Consider the following 21,248-nt stretch of genomic DNA (forward strand, 5'->3'; position numbering starts at 1 on the left):
GAACATCTGAATACCCTTCGTCGGGGGGTATTTCAGGGCGTATCCATGACTCCATCAAGGCCACACCCCAAAACCATCCCTTCTTTTGCGATTGGTTCACATTGGGAAGAACTCGAAGGTAACTAACTAAGATCTCTTGGCGCGCACCTCGGCCCACAATTATTATTATCGATTACCGCACACGATACGAGGGAATACAAATAGTACATAGAGGCATTATCGACTAGCACTCTTCACTTGTCGAAGGCGCTAACGACCAGTTACGCTTAAAAGGTGTCGTAACCCGAGTTGCGGCACTTCTTCGACTTCTTTAGTTGATCAACCCTTATAAATATATAGCTTGTTTATTTGCAGGTGCGGTTTGATGTTGATTCGTTTCCCTAGATTTCAAGGGGCTTAAGTATTTGATTGGAAAATAGACTATAGAGTAAGTAATGGAGTATACACATGATGAAATGAGATTTTCACATATATACAGTATAACCTCTCGTTAAGAGATTGACTATGGGGTTTCCTTGAATTGTGCAACTTTTATTGACTCGGGTCAATATAATTTCAATTTAAACAGTGAGTTCTGGATAAATGTGTTTTTTATTTTTTTATTTCTACAATTAGAATATTTGAATCTTTTTTTTAAAGGGATACAGTATACTCATCGTTAATTGTATCCTCTGTGACGTCACTGTTAAAATATAACAGTTTAGTCAAGAGTTTATGAATTTGCCACCTTGAAAGAAAATAAATATTTTGATATTGATACTTGATTTTATGGACAAATTGACAAGAGAGTACTGTATCCTTTTGGGTAAAACATTCCCTCCCTATTAAGAAAACTGTATTCCTGTTAGGTGAGATTATTTTTAATGATAAAGAACATAACATTAAGTCAGTTAAAATATTTACTTGATCGTCTTTTAATGAGGTTTGATGGTATTTAAAAAAATGAAAGTAGGGTCAGTTGGGGTAAATGCACTGAGAAAAATGTTTAGTATCATCTACCAAAGTTTGGTTCTCTCTACCAAATTTTTTATTTGATATATGTGCAACTAATCCGTTTGGTTCGGGCTACTAAATTTTTTCGTTGAATCATTTTGTTCGATCTACCAAATTTTTTGTTTTGCACAACTAACTTATTGTTTTTAATCAAACAAAAAATTTAGTTAAATGAAATTTTTTTTTTGTTTTCTCAACCAACTTATTTTTTTGTTTCACCCTTTTCTCTTTATATAACCTACCTATGCCTACTTAAATTAATTTCTATCGCGGAAAAAACCTAACACTGCTGGGGCTCGAACCCTCAGACTACGCAACGCTAGTCGAGAACGCTGACCACTACTCTACGAATCCTACTAACAATTTGAGATTAAATCATTTTCACAATGTATAAAAGCTGGAAAAAAACTTTCGTTCTTGTAACAAGTTTTATTTATTTATTTTCACTACACAAACTTTTTTTTTTAAAAAATGTCTGAAAAACATAAAAACTTCACGACGCGAACGACATATGGTTAATGTTGACATCCCGTGAATGGGAAGCGACGCCATATTTACGAGAAGAGCGCGTGCGCAATACAGCATGTCAGCTATTTAGTACTGGGAACCAAACTATTTAGTTCGTAAACATGAAAGCTTCAAATATATTTTTTGGTAGAGCCAACTAAACTTCCCGATTTATTGCCACTTTCTATTCTGTTGTGACAACCATATTTTAGTAACGCCAACTAAAAAAGCTCAACTAAATTATTTTCTTATTATTACGAAATTATTTTTCTCAGTGTGGGGACAAAATCGTTATTTTTCACAAATTACGTAAGTTTCTTCCTTTTAAAGGTAATATTTGCGGGTTTATTTTTTTTAAGTTGTTATTTACGTTTCCAGGATTAATTTTATGCAGCAGAAAAAAATTCAGGGTAAATGGGGACAGCATAGTTTCTAAGAAAGTTTTAAGAAAAAAGTTTCCTTAAGTATATTACTGTATTAAAAACTTGAAAAAAAATTTGTAGTATATAATAGTTGAACCAATTGAAATTTTTTTATTTTTTTTTTTATTTCAGTATTTTGTTTCGCATTTGAAAAAAAACAGACTTAAAAATCACCAAATTTTTTTCTTATTCCTTATAACTCCCATAACAGAAATTCACTTGAATTTTTGAATTTTGTTAATTTGGTTAATAATGACAAGCTGTCCCCATTTACCCTACAAATTTGAAAACTCATGGTAAATGGGGACAGCTTGTCATTATTAACCAAATTGACAAAAATTCAAGTGAATTTCTGTTATAGGAGTCATAAGGAATAAGAAAAAAATTTGGTATGATTTTTAAGGGTATGTATGTGGGCAAAGGACGTTTTTTTGTGGTTTGAAACTTATTCTGAAATAAAAAATGATTTTGGGTTAAAATTTTGGAGAAATGATTTTGTTTGGTACAAGGAATCTCGCTGTTCTACTCATTTACCATAACTTAACGCAAAAATAATAAAAATAAATCAATAAATAGTAAAATAATGTATTTAATCATAGTTCATTCAGCGGCCACTTACTCGAATTGGCGCTGTTTACTGGAGTACTGACACATTCCAACAACGTCTGTGTATGTGCCGCCATATTTGTTTTCATTTTCGTTTAAAAATGACACTTTTTAAACATCATTTTTTAATAATTTTACTCAAAATTATGTATTTTTCTGAGAACAGCGAGATTCTTTGTACCCTAATCTATCATTCAAAAAACTGTTACTAATTCAATTGATAAACGAATCCGCACTCTTTTATTAGTAGAAAATTACTAATTCAGATTTAGAGAGTGGAATTCAAAGGTTGTGAAAAGCTGTACATTCTTCTAGTCATATAGGTTTTAAACCCTCAAACTATTACCCTTTTTCAAAGAGAGGTAATAAAAGTAAATATATCATCACTTTTAGAATATTTATGACGTATTTTAAAACATATTATTTTGCAAATTTCTACTTTCCAAAATGGAAAGTGCACGAACTTTATATATGCTTACTGTAACAATTTAAATAAGTTGTAAATTCAAATGTTCATTACATGAACATTTTGCTTCCTCTTTACGATCAGCAAAAAAAAATTTGCTTCCTCGTGGAGAAAGCAAAATTTTATTGCCAAAAGGTGAATTTTTGATTTTTTAACTTTCATTAATTCTTTAAATTTACCTCAAATGTATACTTTATATATATCGATCGATTCGTCTTAACGTAAGGAATACGATTTTATTATATATAACCTTAAATTTTTCTATTTAAAAATTTTTTCGATTAAAAAAAATTTTTTGGAAAAAAGACGATAAAATTTTTTTTTTGGGTATTTTTCAAAATCCTTTGGTCAGATTTGAGATATTAATATGATAAATGATCCTACCAAATTTTATCTAAATCCATTAAAACCTGTTAAAGTTATCTTCTAAACAAAAAAGGGATCCACACACACACACACACACATACATACATCCGGACAATTGATTAGGATCTCATATAACATGTTTCTATAAAGAAAAAAATTTGTTTCCGCCACTTTGAAAAGTTTTATAAACGAAAGGACTATACAAAGCTTCCTCCACGAGGAAGCAAAATTATTATTTACATAAATTAATTTTTTAAAACTGTTTTAAAAAAAATTACACCCAAAAAAAAATAATCTTAAATTTAGAGGAAAATTCCTCTTCTAAAATTCTCGAATATTTCCTCTTAAAATACGAATATTCCATTTCACTGTAGAATATTTTTATTATTTGTTGTAATGGAATAATGACAAAAGGAGTACTTTTGCATATTCCTCTTCAATTACGATTTTCCTGTTTAAATTTAGTATATTTGAAAAAGGGAAAAGTAAATACATGATATCGATTACATTTTTTTCCTGTTTTGACATTTGCGCTTTTGTTTTTCAAAACTGTCAATTTTTGTCTTTTGTCATAATAGTGTTGTGTTATAAATCGAAAAACCAAAATGGAAAAGAGACTCTAAGATTTACTAAATGATTTAAATCTGGGTAGATATATTGAATGGAGGTATGAGGTACTGTTTGGCCTCTAATGACTCCGGTAACTTTCGAGTATACTCTCTAAATCTGAATTAGTAAAAATGTTTACTAATTTGAATTAGTGACTCACTTTTTGCTTCTGAATTAGTAAAATTTTACTAATTGTTAGTAAAAGTTATTAATAATTAGTAAAATTTTACTAATTCAGAAGCAAAAATTGAGTCACTAATTCAAATTAGTAAACATTTTTACTAATTCAGATTTAGAGAGTACTCTCCAATAAATAATAATAATATTAATAATAAAAATAATAATAATAAAAAAATGAAATGATATATTTAAAAATAAAAATGAGTATAAATAAATAATTATTGAATACAATGAAATAAAAATATATTCATTATACTTTTGATTATTATCTGAATTCTATCGACCGCAGTTGAACAATTCAAGAATAATCAGAGTTGATGAATGCCGCGAGGGAACTATAGGATTTTTACAGAAGCTCCTTCGCAAAACAATACCAGACGAAAGCCATTGACTCTTTCCTTTGGGAAATCTGCTCGACAATGAGTCAAAATCTCGACGTCGGCCACTTGGATTCAAAATGAAAAACAACACAGGAAAAGAACGTTATGCCCCTTTCTCAATCTCAACCAGTGCAGCTCTCCCACAGGACTCGCAAAGCAATATTAAAAGAACAAAGCCACCCTGAATCCGTGACTATATTAATCGCTTGTCCTTTCTACCCTTTTCTATATATAAATATACATACTATATATATTATACATTTCTTATGTACTTCACAATATTTAAGTGCAATTACCTTATTCCATTTACGATTAAATTCATTATGAAATTGAACGATTCTCATTATATATGTATATACAAATATAATTGAAATGTAGTATAAAACCTGTCACCATTTATTCCCTAATTGTTTCAATATAAATTCATGAAAATTATAAAATTATAATCATCAATAGTATAATTTTCTTATTATATAAATGAGATAATAATGAAGATAAATTATGAGATAATTGACTATTTTTATGAGATAAAAAAAAATTGTAGATGAAAAGAGATTAACATTTTTAGTTTCTTAAAAACTAAGAAAACATTTATATGATTTAAAATTTATAATTATATATTTTTATTCTAAAACAATATTAAAGGACTTTATTATATAATTATATAATTAAACCCAACTTTTGTTCTGTGAAGGATTAAAATTAATGGAAATTAGAAAACGTTTAATGTAGCATTATATACAGTCAATTCGAATAATAAAAGAAAGATAATGAAACTTTAATGGGATTTATAATTATTGTGACTGATGTAATTCCAACTATATATAAAGAAAGTTTCTTAAATAATAAATTAAACGAAAAAGTAATATATTATTAAAAGTTTTTAAATCTTTTTCATTCATATTCTAGAATTGCTTTCCCTTGAAAAAAATTATTATTATTCACATATAGGAATATTTTTAATTACAAAATATTTTCACTGAGCAGAAACTTCTTTTTATTGCGTTTTTTTTAAATTTTTAAATACTTTCCAAGTAACGTACATATCAGGCATTCTCTAAAAAAAGCCACTCAAAAAAATCCCTAAAAATAATATAGCTGTACTTCTATGTATAAAACCTCAAATTAAAAGTAGATTTTTTAAATCCTTGTAATGCGTGGTTGCCATATTATTAGGGGTCAAACTAATTTTTGCATTACAATTTTCAATTGGAAATAATTTTTAAACCAATTAAGAGAAGGTGGGGGAATTAGAGCCCTTTAAAGAAAATAATTTTAAAAAACCAACTTATTGTTTAAATAAAATATTGTTTTCGTCATTTTTTACTCTTTTTGTTATTTATCTTTTATTATAATTAATTAGAAATTAAGAAAAAATTCTACTTTTTTTCGTATGTTGAGGAGTAAAAATCTGCTAAAATAAGGGACATTTTGTCTTTTGAAAAAAGAAAAATAATGCATTAAACATTAAACAAAAATTTGTTTTTCAATTTTTTTCAATGAAATAATTTAAAAAAATTTTTATGTCAAATATAGTTTTAAAATTCAAGAAATTCTGAACAAAAAAAATTATGCATAATTTAAAAACCATTCATTTGTTTAAAAGTTATTTCGATTTAAAATTTTTAATACAAAATAGTTTGGCCCCTAACAGTAGTCAACCACGTCTTACCCGGATCTAAAAAACTTACTTTTAATTTTAGGTGACACATATACTTTCGACATAAATATCATTTTTACGGAATTTTATATCTTTTAGGTGGCTCCATTTTTAGATAATGACCCATTATATTTGAAATAAAATTTGATTAACATAATGTTAAGGCCATGTGGGAAAAAGAAATTTTTTATACCTTTTTCTGAAATAATAAAAGATTTGGGGTCAAATTTTTTTTGGAAATGATAGAGAAGGATTTAAGGAATATCGTTCCTTCTACTAATTTTCGATAATTAAACGCAAAAATTGTAAAAATAAAGCTGGAAATAGTAAAGTAATGTATGTTTTATTAGTTTATTCAGTGGCCACTATAGCTAGTATTGGCGCCACCTCCTGGAGCACTGACACACTCACGCGACATCTGTATAGGCGCCGGCCTGTTTCTTGTCATTTTCGTTTAAAAATGTAACTTCAAATTTTTTTTTTTTTAAATAATTTAACGCAAAATTGTGTTTTTTCAGGAGAAAAACAATGTACATTGTACCCTTCTTTATCATCCCTGAAAATTTTAGTCCAAATCTTTTTTTATTTTAGAGAAAGTTTGATTTTCGTAAAACACATTTTCCCTCACGTGAGAGTTTTCGACATGTGGCCTTAATTTTTTGCTTTCGAGTGAAATTTTTGAATCAAAAACAAAGGCAATTTTCTATACATCAATTTAAGGGTATTTAGTCCCGTAACATAACAAACTGAAAAATGATTTTTCACGGAACTGAAAATAAAATAAAAATATATTTAAAATTTATTAGGGGAGACCGGTGCTGTTTTTGCGCAGGGGTTGCTTGGCGAACTTGAGTTTATTCAAAAGTGTTAAGTTACATTAATTTTTCTCTTTATTCTGCTTAAAGTACTTGATGAACTGTAAGTCTGTACAAAATTTCATTAATATTCATTAATTATTGTGGAGTATAAATTAAAAAAACTGATTTTGGCACTCCAAAGTAATTTTTTAACCTCTTCATTTTTTTGTCATAACTCTTTAAAAAATTAATTTTAGAAGAGTTCAAATATTAAGTTTTGAGCTCTATACATTTGTTATTAAGAAACAAAAAAAATTTTTGATTTATATTAACAGTTTTTATAAAAAATTAATAAATATTTCAAAAGTACATTCGGGGTTAGGTGGTGCGGTTATCTGAAAATTTCGTTAAATATTAATAAAATGAAGTTGATTATATGAAATTTACACATTAATAAGCACCAATAACAATCCTATTCAAAAAATATAACCGAATAATGGTTTTTAAATATTCACGCAGCGTTATTGATACATTAACTTTTTTAAAAAAGCAAAAATGAGTGAGTTACACAACAAAGAGTAAAAAGTGCGCCAAGTAACCCCGGTCTCTCCTACATCATATTTTGAAAGATTTAATTGTACAATTTTCAAAAAAAAAGTATATATTTTGAGTCAAAATTATAATTTCCAAATAAGAATTATTTAACATTTTTTTATTTTTTCTTTTATTCTTTCTTCTCTTTGAAAGATTCTCTACAATTCTGAAATATAAAACCTATTGTTTTAAGCTATTGTTTGTAAAAATTGCATAAAAATTACACAGAAAATTTTAAGGTATAAAAATAAGCTGCAACACTTATTATTTTAATGCCTTTTAATTTTCTGTGTATACAATTGTTCACCAACTTTAAACAAATAATATAAAAAGTGAAATACAGTATAGAACTCCGGTTATCCGAGCTAATGTGGACCGTACCTACCTCGGATAAGGCGAAAACACGGATAATCCGAATTGTTATTACAATTTAACATTATTATTGTTTAAACAACTATTATTTATTACAAACAGGAAAATAATATTGTATATATTTCATAATAATTTAAACAATTTGAATTTATTAAAAATAAACTCATATTTATAAAAAACTAAAATTAAAAATAACTCGGATAATAATCGAGACCTCGGATAAAGCGAGCTCGGATAAACGGGGTTTTACTGTAATTAATTAATTAACAACAAATTTTTGAGCAAAATAATTTATTTTGAAAATTGTTACAACTGAATCTTACAAATACTTGAGAAAATTAATTTTATTTATATAATTATAATAAGAATTGTAAAAAGGCGGGAATTTTGAAGCTTTTAAACAAAAAATAAAAATACGACTATAATAGATATATTAAAATATAGTGAAACAATGAATTTATAGTTTATCACAAGAAAAAATTTCAACAAAAATTTTAAACAGGCCCTGGTAGGACACTGACAATTGGATTATTATTATAAAACTAACAAATATGGTTTGTTGAGCAACTTATTTTTCGTTTGAAATTATTATGAAAATTTGTTTTCACGACAAACCAAATTTGTTAGTTTTATTTATTAACAATACTGTTATTAGATTTATAACAAATCCTGTTTCTTCATGTATTTTTACACTCTAAATCTGAATCAGTGAAAATTTCACTGATTACAGGAGATCTTGTACAGGAACCCTGTTTCAATATTCTGCAAAGGATCCTAGTGGGATTCTGCGTATAGGATTCTTAACAGAATCTCTCAGGGAACCTTTAAGGATCCTATGTAGGAACCTCTAGGGATCCTGTACAGGAATTTTTAGCTGTGCGGTCGGGGTTATTCCTATATCATCCAAGTTAGGGACAGATTAGCAAATTTCTGCACGGAAGATGAAACAGATATGAATAATAGAAAAAAATGATCGTAAAAAATGATCAACACGGAATGAAAATTGAGATCCAATGTTTATTCGAAGAGAATCGAAGTAGAGCGAATATAATAATTTGATATATATAGAGAGAGAGAATAGAATGGAAGCAAATTAGTATACTGAAAAAAAATCTCGAAGTCAATTAAAACTCTAGGTGACAAAGGATTCGGCGAGACAAAATACCAATTATTTCGTGTTCTCCTCTCTCATTGCTGGAAGGGACGGGCGGATGCTGGTGGGAGGAGGGGTGGGCGCTTACAAGAACTCAATTCCATTAGGCATTGAAGTGAGTAAAACGAGGTAGCTCGATGTGGATGGGCGCCTATATACGCACTCGAATCTCTCGCTTATCTACCTAATAAAGGTCCCAATTCTCCCCTCGGCTTCTACTTCTGCAATAAAGCATGTGCCAGTATGAGGTGTCTGGGAGACAATCCCTTGAGTTCACAATGCTTATATGCCACGTATAGGTTCCTATATAAGGTAATTTAAGTATGCCTCATACTCTCTCTCTCTCTCTCTCTCTCTCTCTCTCTCTCTCGCTGTGGATGAAAACTCGTTGTTCTTTCCAAAAATAATATCACTATATTCACGTAGCCTCTGATGGGCTCTTTTAATCCGGCGAATATGCCAATTCATTTAAATCCAATAATGCTTCATTATAAGATATTTATAATGTGCGCACCAGTTTATACCTCTATATATTGCTATCATTTTTTTCCATTGTCATATAAAATCGTTCGTGTATTTAGAATAAGCCATATTCTTCAATGGCATTTTTTAACCTCTTGGCAGTCTATATATAGGGCCCATATGTGACGCTCTACGAGAAAAGGGACCTTATGGTAGAGAAATTTCATAGGTTATGTTTAGTGATAGTTTTACTTTGACTGAAAATACACAAAGAGGATCATATAACTATATACTTTATCTATAAACCATTGATGTGTATAAATCTACATTACATCCAAAATATTCAATAAAATCATCTATATTTTTCATTTTTCCTATTAAAAAAAAAAATTTTTATTGAGCTAAATCACTAAAACATAACCTAAACTTTTTAGAAACTAAGGTACCTTTTGTCGCAGAGCGTCACAAATGTTTTATATTAAGAGTTCCCAGATAGCATGTAAGCTTGCAGCACACTTGTGGCAAGCTTAATACTGAGCAATATTACGGCAAATTTGTCGCAAGCTTCGAATGTCCCACTTGACCGAGAGGTTAGGACATTTGAAGCTTGCAGTAAACTTGTGGCAAGTTTGACGTGTAAGGTTGGCAATATTGAGCGGCAAGGTTTCTGCAAGCTTACGTGCTTTTTGGGTTGATTCGTTTTGTGTATTTTCATTTCACAAATCAAAAACATAACCTAAAATCTGTTTACCATTCACCTAATAGTTTTTAGGTATATTATACACTGAGAGAAACGATTGGTTGCAATTACCATTTGGTTTGTAAGAGTATTTTTACTAATTTATATTAGTTACTGTTACCATTTAGTTAGTCAGCCTAATCATTTAGTTAGTAAGATAACTAATTAAATAGTTATTCCAACAAACTAATTAGTTAAACCAACTAATAAAATAGTAACCACAACTCAAGCAGCACGGTATATTCCCTGAATATCCGTTGAATACCATACAGTGGAATATTCTCATGATCTTCTAGGAAAATCAAAATGTCCGCATTATGTGAATATTCCATAGTGACATTCAGGGTATATTCCAGTGACATTGAGGGAATATTCCTCGATGACATTCATGGAATATTGAATATTTGTGGAAATTACAAAAAATTGTATTGTCGACATATTAAATTTTCCTTCAATATATGAAATTGTTTAAAAATAAGTTTTTGACAAATTACATAACCTTAAAACTCTTAAAATGTGTTCGTTTACGAATTATTCGAACACTATAGCTCTCGCGAAGCTATTCACTAATTTAAAATGTAAATATATAAAATAAACAAAAATGAAAAAACATACTACGTTTAACAGATATTTTTCTTTTAAAATTAAAAAATTTACACTGACGTTCATCACGTCTTAACAGGTCAATACACGAATTTCAACTGATTGAATATTATTTTTGGGATTTTTCATCTAAATACCCATTGTTTTGACCTCAGCCTTAAGTTTATATCCCTTGTTCTTCAATATGTAAACAAATAGCTTGAAATGTAGGTTTAAAATAATTCCTAAATCACGTCGATAAATTTATAATTTAAATATTATTTCACTCATATATAAAGTATTTAATAAAAAAAAATCTTCAATTTTAGTTTATCGAAATTTTATGACAATAATATTATCAATCTCCCTAACAAAAATTAAATTTACTGAAAATAATGTCAAATTTTATAATTATTATAAAGATATAATGTAAAAAAAAGTGTGATATAAAAATAAATTGCATTCCCTACAAGAAAAGAAAACGAAAATAATAATAAATGACACAATAATATAGTTACAGTATATAATTTAGGAAATAATTCCAAAATATTTTCGCTGAAGCTTCATTAAATTAAATTTAATTAAATTTATCGTAATTAATTTTCATTTAATTATTATAATTGCCAATTAAAAATGACAAAGAAAATAATTAAATCAACCAATATTTGCAAATATATTCGAGTATGTTTTAAATAAAACAGTTTCTATAAAAATAGATCATTTTTAGCTACATATAACATTAGAAAATTATTTATTGTTTGTCATATTAATATTATTGTCTTTACTTTTTTTTTTTTGAAATTCAAAACAAAAATTTTTTTTTGTTAAATTCTCTGCATAGTTTTGAAAGAGCAACCCGTAAGCGGTATAAATCCTTCTAATCAGCAATTGGTCTAGAGGGGATTAAAGTAATTGAAGCAAGTTCAGCAAGCATGTAATATGACGCGCGCATTTTTTTTTATGCGTGTTAATTCTACAAAAGAATACACAATTTATGTATGAGTGCGTGTATTTATTTATGTACATATAAATATATATGAGAAAGAGCGAGAGATTTTGTGGGTAATTTTAAAGAAGAGAGAAAACAAAACTTACGCGGATGGTGTACCTTTAGCACTGCAACGCAATACGCTCGAACGCTTTGCGTAATTAGCGACTGATTTTACCAACAGAACGAAGCCTGAATTCACCCTGGTCAAAATATGCCCAGGAATATTTATATAATATATCCATTTTTTTTTCTTTACTAATTTAATTTCTAGTTATTTCATTCTTTAAAATTCACTTTATAGAAGATTTATAAGTAACTTAATCCCCATATAATAATCATTTTAAACATGAATTAATTAATGCGCTTTAATTAAATGAAATTGCCTAATCCTCGGAATGCGATTAAAATTATTTAAGTTTTTTAATTTAACGAATTTAATGTCAAAAACTAAATCCTGACAATTTTTTTTTTAAATTTATTTTAAAAAAATAATGAATTACAATTTATAATAATGAACAATGGAATTAAAGGATATTCACTATTATTTCTTAATTTTTTGTATTTATATAAGAATAATAAAAAAAAAGTTTTTATATGTATATATTATAAATCTTCTTTTATTTCATTGTGTATAAAAATTTCCCGTTATAAATGCTTTAAAACCCTAATAAACAATTAATATAATTCGAACATTTGATAACTTATATTCTTGATTATTCATTCATAAATTGATTTCTATAATTTCTTATTTTTCTTTTATTATAAAACTAAAGGACAAGTGTCAATAGGCAAATTTTCATTATTCCGTAGTTCTATAATCATAATATTTTTCATAAACATTCTATTCACAATAGAAGGGAGAAATATTATCTAGTAACAAGTTAGCCCTTGGTTAAAATTAATATCTAAAGTCAAGGGCATAATAATTTGATATTTTTCACAAACACTTAATTATAGAAAAAGAAAGGCAATAAAAAATATTTAAATTTCAATTGCCCGCTACAAAATTTTTACGAGAAACAAATATTTTCCGTCAGTAGTGAAAAATTTGAATTCAAAGACATAATCCTGTAAATTGTCTACCCAATTTTGTTAAATTAAACAAAAAATAATAAATACGAAGAAAAAAAAAATTCTGTTGAAAAATACGACCCTTTTGCACTCATCCTTTAGCTGATGTTTTTTTTTTTATAAATTTCAAATTTAAATCGAAGAATATAAAATGTTATCGGCATATTATTTTGTAGATACTTACATATATAGTACAAATATATATATATATATATATATATATATATATATATATATATTCAAAAGAGGCAGAACTTAAATAAATTTACAATTTTGGTCGATTGGCATCGAGTAAAGTTTTCAATTTCTGAGTCAGCATAATATTGCCTTTGATTTTGAGCTTTCCCTGCATGAATGCAACTTGAGGATTTAATTTTCCAAGAGCCTGTGAAAAAAATAATAATAATAATATCAATAAGAGAGCTAGTGAAAAAAAATTCTCTTGATATAATAAAAAAATATACCATTTGAATCATATCTTTATCATCTATAGTGAGAGTAGTATCCGCTTTTGTTTTGGGTTCACCTCTATATACTTCTCCTTTTTTCAAATCAATAGCTGTGAAAAAAAAATTTTCTCATTTTAATATTTGGTTTTTAAGTAATTTAATTTTTCTAATTGAAAAATTTCACTTTAAAAAAAACTAATTATGGAATTTTATTAAAATATTTAACTATAAAATGATAATATTGAAAAATACAATTATTCTCATATTATTATTTTTTTTCGATATTTTGGGAATACTTACTCCAGTGGGCTGTTGGCTCGCCTTTCGATGTCACCACATAGTAAAATATTCCGTTTATTTTTTTAACTTCTTCAGTGTGTGACTTGACGTAATCATTAATTTGTTCGAAAACTCCATCGCTTTCGAGATTTATTTTTCCCGAGCACAAATTCTTCATGACTGTTGGCTGTTGAACTTGTTTCAAGTCAATATAAGCACCTAACATTATTAAAATAAATTAAAATTCAATTTATTATTTAATCTTTTACGTTCGAGAAATATTATTAATTTTTATAAATAATATATTTTTTTAAATTAAATTTATATAATTTAAGGAGATTCAATAAATTAATTAAAAAAAAATTCAACAAACAAAATTGTAGCTAGAATTTTTCAAAATTGCATTACTGACTCTTTTAAAACATATAGAAATTGCCTAATTATTATTGTTTTTAATGTTTTGCTCAAAAGTGTTTTTAGTTTGAGGTTATGTTTGCAGTATTGAAATTTTCTTAAAAAAATTATAAAATTTTAATATGTTTAATATAATAAAAAATACAAAATTTAAATATAGTACACTATATTTAAATTATTATAATATAATCATTGTTAATTAAATATTAATGTATGTAAATATTTCTGGATTGTTTAATATATTACAAAAAATAATAGTCATCCAATGATTTAAAAATAAGTATTAAATTATCAAAGCGAAATAAAATAGTTGATAAAATAATTAAATATTAAAATAATTAAAATATTCACCCGACCTGTAATGACCGGAGTTTCAGTTTCAACTACTGTTGTTTCAAAATGAATTCTGTTTCCTTCTTGCCACATATCAGTACGTAATGTTTGTCCTGGTAAAACAGGCTTTGAAAATCTTACCTATAACAATTAAAATTAATTAAAACTACTAATAAACCAATAAGAGGCTAAATCAAAGATTATTTAAAGAGAAAAAAAAACGAACTGACTCAACAAAATTCTCTGTCTTTTTGCTATATCATTCATTGATTCTTTACTAACCACTACTATTCTACTTCGTGTCCATTATATATTACGTAATATGTACTATCAATGGCGTAATGCCGACATCGATAATTTTTTGTCATTTATTTACATATAAAAAAATTTCATATTTTAAATATAAGTCAAAGTTCAATATTATAATTCAGGTAAACATGTGATTGTTATAAAAATCCACAATTTATTCCTTCAACTCATATTATTATTTTATTATTATATTGTATGAAAAATATAAATAAATAACATAAATAATAATTTATAAATAAATAAATTAATATCAATTAAAAATAAATTCGGAATTTTGTTAATCAAAATTTAATTCACAAACTTGAATACCGTTTAACTCTTCTTCTGGTTTTGGATCTCAATTAATAATAATTGATTTATTTTAATTAACAATTAAATTTAATAATAATGTTAAATTATTATGATTTGATTTATTTTCTTAATTTTAATTTCTATTTATCAATTTAACTCTTATTATTTATTTTAAGTTCCTTTTTTTATTAATTTACTTCGATATTTATATTGAATAATTGAAAATAGTTGCAAATAGTTATAATGAGATAAGAAAAACATTACCTTGATAGCTTTGAATAAATCTGAATCACCGCCAGCATAAGTATGAAGCACGTGGCGTGTCGAGAATCCAAGTGAGCACAATCCATGCAAAATAGGTTGCGAATAACCGCCCAAACTAGCGATCATAGGATCAATATGAAGTGGATTATAATCGCCACATAATCTGTACAGTGCAGCCTGTAAGATTACAATATTTTTATATCAATTTATTTTAATAATAATGACAACATATTTCTATATTAGTATTGATCTTTAACATTTCATAATTATTTATAACATTCTATACAAGATAAACCTTGATATCAATCAAGTTTAATATAAACATCGAGTGACATTTATTTTTTTCTAAAAAAACTTTACAATAAGCAAAGAAAACTATTAAACTCTTGGTTAGTTTAAAATATTAATTCTAACTCTAATAAGTACAATTTGATTAATAAAAACTTAACAAATAGATTTTTTAAAAAAAAAAGAATAAAATATTTTTACCTGATCAACATTGGTTTTTTGTTGAACTGACATGTCGGGCTTACGTTTTGGATGTTCAAGAGTTGGAATAATATGAGATGAATTTCGTGGTCCATTAAAACCACCAGCTCCGACAATAAATACAGACATTTGAAGTTTCGCTAATTTCTCTCCACTTTCCATGTCATAAGTTTCCTCTGCAAAAAATAATTTTTTTTTTGTCATAGAATCTTATAGAATATATAATTCATTACTTTGACAAAAATCTACTTTTATTTGAAAAAAAAAAATCCATTTATTTACGTTCAATTAAAACCACAGCTCCTTTTCCCTTATCGAGAACATCTTGCAAACGAAAACGTGACTCAATTTTGCCTTCTGTTGGAATACGTTTAAAAACCTCCAAGTATTGTTCTCCATGAAGAATCTATAATGAAGAAAACAAACTATTTACATTTCTATAAAATAATTTAATATTAAACTATATTTTTCATTATTATTTAATTATATTTGAAAATTGTTTAAATTTATTTCTATTTAAGATTAAATTGAATAAATAAAATACATAATAAATTTCAATACAAGAATGATAAACAAACCCTGGATGGATCAAGTTGCACTCCTTCAGGTAGAGCATTTTCAAATATTGGAATTGTTGAACCAGATGTTCCAAAAACAACGAAAAATGTTGGTAAAACAGAGAAATTTTCATGATTTTCATAGAGGTAACACATATCCGAAGATTCTTGTGTAGTTGCACCAACTAAAAACAATTTTCATTATTGACAATCTGTTTCATATACCCATTCAATTAACTTCTTTTAAGTTCTTTTTAATGTTTTCTGTAAAATTTTACCTCCAAGAGCATAAAGAATAATATCCCGTTTATCGTAATGACATCTATGAATTGGACCCTGTAAATTTATTAATTCTTCATTTTAATAAAAAAAAAGATTTCATCTAAAGAAAATTTGCGAAAAAAAGTAAACTTACACCACTTTTTCCTTCCCTCATTTCGTCGAGAGCGTTTATAAGTTCGCCTGTGGCTTCCTAAAAAAAAGAAACGTTTAAATGTCATATAATTCATAATTAAAAAATTATCTGATATTTCTAATGAAATTACTCCAATTGAATTCAAATGTTTCGCTTGAGACATGTCGGTGACAGTTTCCCAATTATCTCGGGCATTCTCAGGTGTAACCATTTCATTTAAATTCTTGCGCAAAATACAACCCGACGAACGAATTACTTGAGCTGTGGTAAAAAAAAACAACAACAATGAATTTATTTTCATTTTGTCGAAGATATAAAAACAAAAATATTAACTAACTTTTTCCTGACCAACCGGCCGCTGCATCAATGATAGATCCATTATCTGAACAATCCTCGTGACATAACCATGCCACTACCGGTGCAATCAACTCTGGTTTCAAAGCCGTAAATAAATCTACGACAATTTATTATACTCAGAAGTTGTAATGTTTTTATTAAATTTATATTAAAATAAATAACTAAATTGCCAAAAGTAAATAATTTCATATTTTTCTAATTATTAATTTTCTATTTTTCCTGCCTATAATTTTTTTCTTTTTTATTTAAAAACTCGCTAATAAAATTTTGATATTTAATTTACAGTTTCTTTTTTTTTTTTAAAAATCCCTCATTTCAGAGACTTTGGTAAAAAAATTTTAACGATACGTAAATAAATTATAAATTTTAATGAATAGTTACCAGGAGGAAGAATGTCTTCGGTGAGACGTGAAGCGGCTGTTGGTACAATGACATTTGTATGAATATTGTATTTTTCTCCCTCAAGTGCTAAAGTATTTGCTAAACCAATTAAACCCATTTTTGCTGAACTATAATTAGCTTGTCCAAAATTTCCATAAATTCCACTGTGACTTGATGTCATTATTACACGACCATAACTTTGCTTTCGAAAATAGGGCCAAGCAGCTTGAGTTATTTTTGCAGCAGCTTTTAAATGAACACTATGCACGAGATCTATAATTATTTTTAATTTAATCCTTCAATTTTTTATCAAGAAAAAAAAATTACAGATTTTTACATTTATTTATGAAAAATTACTATCTAATTGAAAATTCAATTTTATTTCATTAAAGCGATGAATTTAATTTAAAAATTAATTGTAGTTCATCAAAATTTTTATATAATTCAATACAAACCCCAATCAGTATCTGACATTCGCATGAATGATTTATCTCGTAAGATACCAGCATTGTTAATGACAATGTCAACGCGTCCAAATGCGTCAATTGCAGATTTCACGACTTTTTCACCGTCCACCACAGAATCGTAATTGGCAACAGCTTTGCCTCCTGCAGAAGATTTTAAAAATTAATAAAAAAAAACTTAATTAAAAAAAATTTCAATAATTTTAAAATTTATTTATGTTTTTATTTCAGAATTAAAAAAAAAACAAACCATTTCTTCGTATTTCATCAACGACAACATCAGCAGCTTTTGTACTACTTCCATCGCCATGTCGACCTCCACCTAAATCATTAACAACAACGCTAGCACCTCTTGATGCAAATAATAATGCATAAGCTCGTCCAAGTCCTGAAAAAATAAGCAATCATAACAAATTTATAAAAGCGAAAAAATGTCAATTATTTAACTGATTATATATTTATTTATATGTATTTATACTCTCTCGAAGTCAACAGATGATTGTTATCTTATCAATTTTTTGCAATATTTAAAAGTAATGTAGAAATAAATGAACGATTAATAATATAATACCTAGGATACCTGTATAAAAAAAGAAAACTATCTCGAAATTATGCAGAATATATTTACAAATACAATTCAATACTTAAAAAATGATAAAAATATATTTTTATATTCTTTAATAACATAATGCATCTAATAATATAATATTCAGAAAAAATCGTTAATCAATCTAAATTATAAGAATTTTTTATTACTCATATTTAAACATATAAATACATATTTCATTTTTAAAGCAAATTAAGGTTATGTTGAGGAATTCGCAACGATTTCCTATATTCATAAAAAGTTATTATTATCTTTAATTATTTAATGTTATGTAAAATTTATTTAAATTAATAAATAGTAAAGAATAAACTTAAAATCATTAACTATTAACTATACCTGCTCCAGCACCGGTTACAATAACCACACGACCATCAAATCTCACTTTGTTGGACATAATCAAAAGTTCTCTAACTAAGATTTAATGTTTTCAGAAACAAGACTTAATTATCAACTGAAAAAGAATTTATAAATGACTGAGCAAAATGTTAAATTTATCTGAGCAAAGGTCAACAAAACAAAAAATAAAAAGATAAATTATTCACTTCTTATTGACACATTTATACTTTTTTTCGTTTTTATAAAACAACAATGTTAATTAAAGATAACGATCCTTGTTGACTGATTAATATTAATAATTAATATAATCTACACTGCTATAACATAAAACATTTTTTATTTTGACATTTAAAATTTCTTTTTTGAAAGTGACAGCTGATAGGTTAAACTAGGTTAGTGATGACACGTCAGCCATGACAGTTTTTCTCTATTTATATTTATTCCTTACTACTTATGGAATATTATTTGCATTTTTTAAATTGAAATATTATTTAGACAATAAATTAAAAAAATTTATTTACTTCAAATTTTATTAATAATATTAAATAGATAATAATTAATAAGAATATATTTTAAAATGACTTTAACAAGTAGCGCCACCTGCTCGCAAATATGATTCAATTCATTAAAGTTATAGCACCAAAAATTAAAATTTTATAAAATTCTATTTGTACTTTAAAATAAATATTGTATTTTTTTATTAAATAGAAAATAATAATTATAAAAAATTGACTACTAATATTTACAAAAATTTCGCTACATAAGAAATAAATAATAGATATAAAATTAATTTTTATATAACTATATATAAACTAAAAGAAAAGAAAAACTAAATCTCTGAAAATGTCACTACATTATCACTTTTTATTAAAGAGCCATAAGTTTCACAAATTTCTTATAAAATTACATCTAAAGACAATTTTTTAATTTATAATTCACAATTCCGCATTAAGTATATTAATTATTTCAAGAGAAGCAATAATATCATTTTGACGAAAATTGCAAAAGTATTTAAAAATCTTCTTGGTTAAGATTTATAATAATAGTAATAATAATAATAATAATAATAATAATAATAATAATAAATGTCAAAATATATTTTGATTGAAACTTATTGTGATTTTATTTTTAATGTTTACGAAACTTTGCTGTAAAAACACTAGTTATAAAATTATAACATATTTAACAAATTGTAAATATAAAAATCATATTATAATATATATCCGCATATTATAATTTAGAAAAATTATAATTGATTATGATTTCATACATTAAGTTAAAAATTTTACAATTTTATTATATATATGTATATGTATAAATTACTATACATGAACAGAAATAAATATAAACAGTGATTCACAATACATAGAATCAATCGCATGATATTTTAATTATTACATTTACAATATATATATGGAAAAATCTTAATTGCAAAAATGGTTTTTATTGTAAAAATAGCATTCTATTTTTATTTGAGAAAAAATTTTACAATATAGAATACTGAATGTATTAAAAATTGTTATGTACTATTATTATTTAGGTACTGTATTTTATTATTAATATTTACTATATTATTATTATCATTATGCATTTTATAATTATTCACGTTTTTCGTATTTTTTTCTTTCTTGTCATTTTCTCTTCAATTTTAACAATGATGATCTGATATGTTATTTATTTCATATTTACTTTGTAAAAAGTACTTTCACTTTTTCATTATTTGAATCCAGTTTTGCTATTAAGATCATTTTCCAAACAAATCAGTTTATTGTAAAGAAATTTGTAAATAAAAAGTTATTCTTTTTTTAATTAAAAAAATTTGTTCATTAAAATGAAAAAAGCCATTTGCCTTTTACTGTTAACAAAATACGTATACAAATTCGTTACGTACATAATATATAGATATACGTTTATTTTAAAACAATTATAACTGAAAATATTCTCACAAAATTCAAAGCTCAAGCATATTTAAAAAAAACCTCAGAGGATTATGGATATAATAAATGATTTTAGAAATAATAATAATAATAATAATAATAATAATAATAATAATAATAATAATAATAATAATAATAATAATAATAATAATAATAATAATAATAATAATAATAATTGTAATTACAAAGCAAGTAAATCACATTTTATGGAGTAAGAAACAATATTTTCAATTGAAATCATTTTCTTTTTGTGATAAAAACACATGACAACAATTTGGTTAAATGATGATCACTATTATATATATATATAATGTGTAAAATGTATTAATAATATTATTTTTGATGATACGCACAGACTGCTGCAATTAGAAAATCTCGAATCAGAATATAAAGCAAAGAGTGAAAAACATTTTTTT

The 21,248-nt window shown here is 25.9% G+C and overlaps 1 protein-coding gene across 2 annotated transcripts; it reads right to left on the minus strand.

Moving 5' to 3' along the window:
- Nucleotides 1–12,478: 12,478 nt before the first annotated feature.
- On the minus strand, nucleotides 12,479–19,261 carry LOC127277949 (peroxisomal multifunctional enzyme type 2). 2 transcript variants are annotated; one of them, XM_051299411.1, is made up of 17 exons: nucleotides 19,102–19,261; nucleotides 18,896–19,010; nucleotides 18,203–18,340; nucleotides 17,944–18,096; nucleotides 17,489–17,761; nucleotides 17,088–17,204; nucleotides 16,881–17,011; nucleotides 16,751–16,807; nucleotides 16,614–16,671; nucleotides 16,357–16,520; nucleotides 16,061–16,184; nucleotides 15,779–15,954; nucleotides 15,290–15,466; nucleotides 14,449–14,566; nucleotides 13,700–13,897; nucleotides 13,415–13,509; nucleotides 12,479–13,335 (listed from the first exon to the last, which is right to left on the minus strand). In XM_051299411.1, the coding sequence occupies exons 2-17, from the start codon at nucleotides 18,951–18,953 to the stop codon at nucleotides 13,216–13,218; spliced, it is 2,157 nt and encodes a 718-aa protein (XP_051155368.1). In that variant the 5' UTR covers nucleotides 18,954–19,010; nucleotides 19,102–19,261; the 3' UTR covers nucleotides 12,479–13,215. The 2 variants fall into 2 exon arrangements, with proteins under 2 accessions (XP_051155368.1, XP_051155367.1); XM_051299410.1 differs by having other exon boundaries at nucleotides 18,896–19,260.
- Nucleotides 19,262–21,248: the final 1,987 nt, after the last annotated feature.

This window comes from Leptopilina boulardi, unplaced genomic scaffold (genome assembly GCF_019393585.1).
Source record: "Leptopilina boulardi isolate dan_hultmark-lab unplaced genomic scaffold, ZJU_Lbou_2.1 LbouV2_193, whole genome shotgun sequence".
NCBI classification, from domain to species: domain Eukaryota; kingdom Metazoa; phylum Arthropoda; class Insecta; order Hymenoptera; family Figitidae; genus Leptopilina; species Leptopilina boulardi.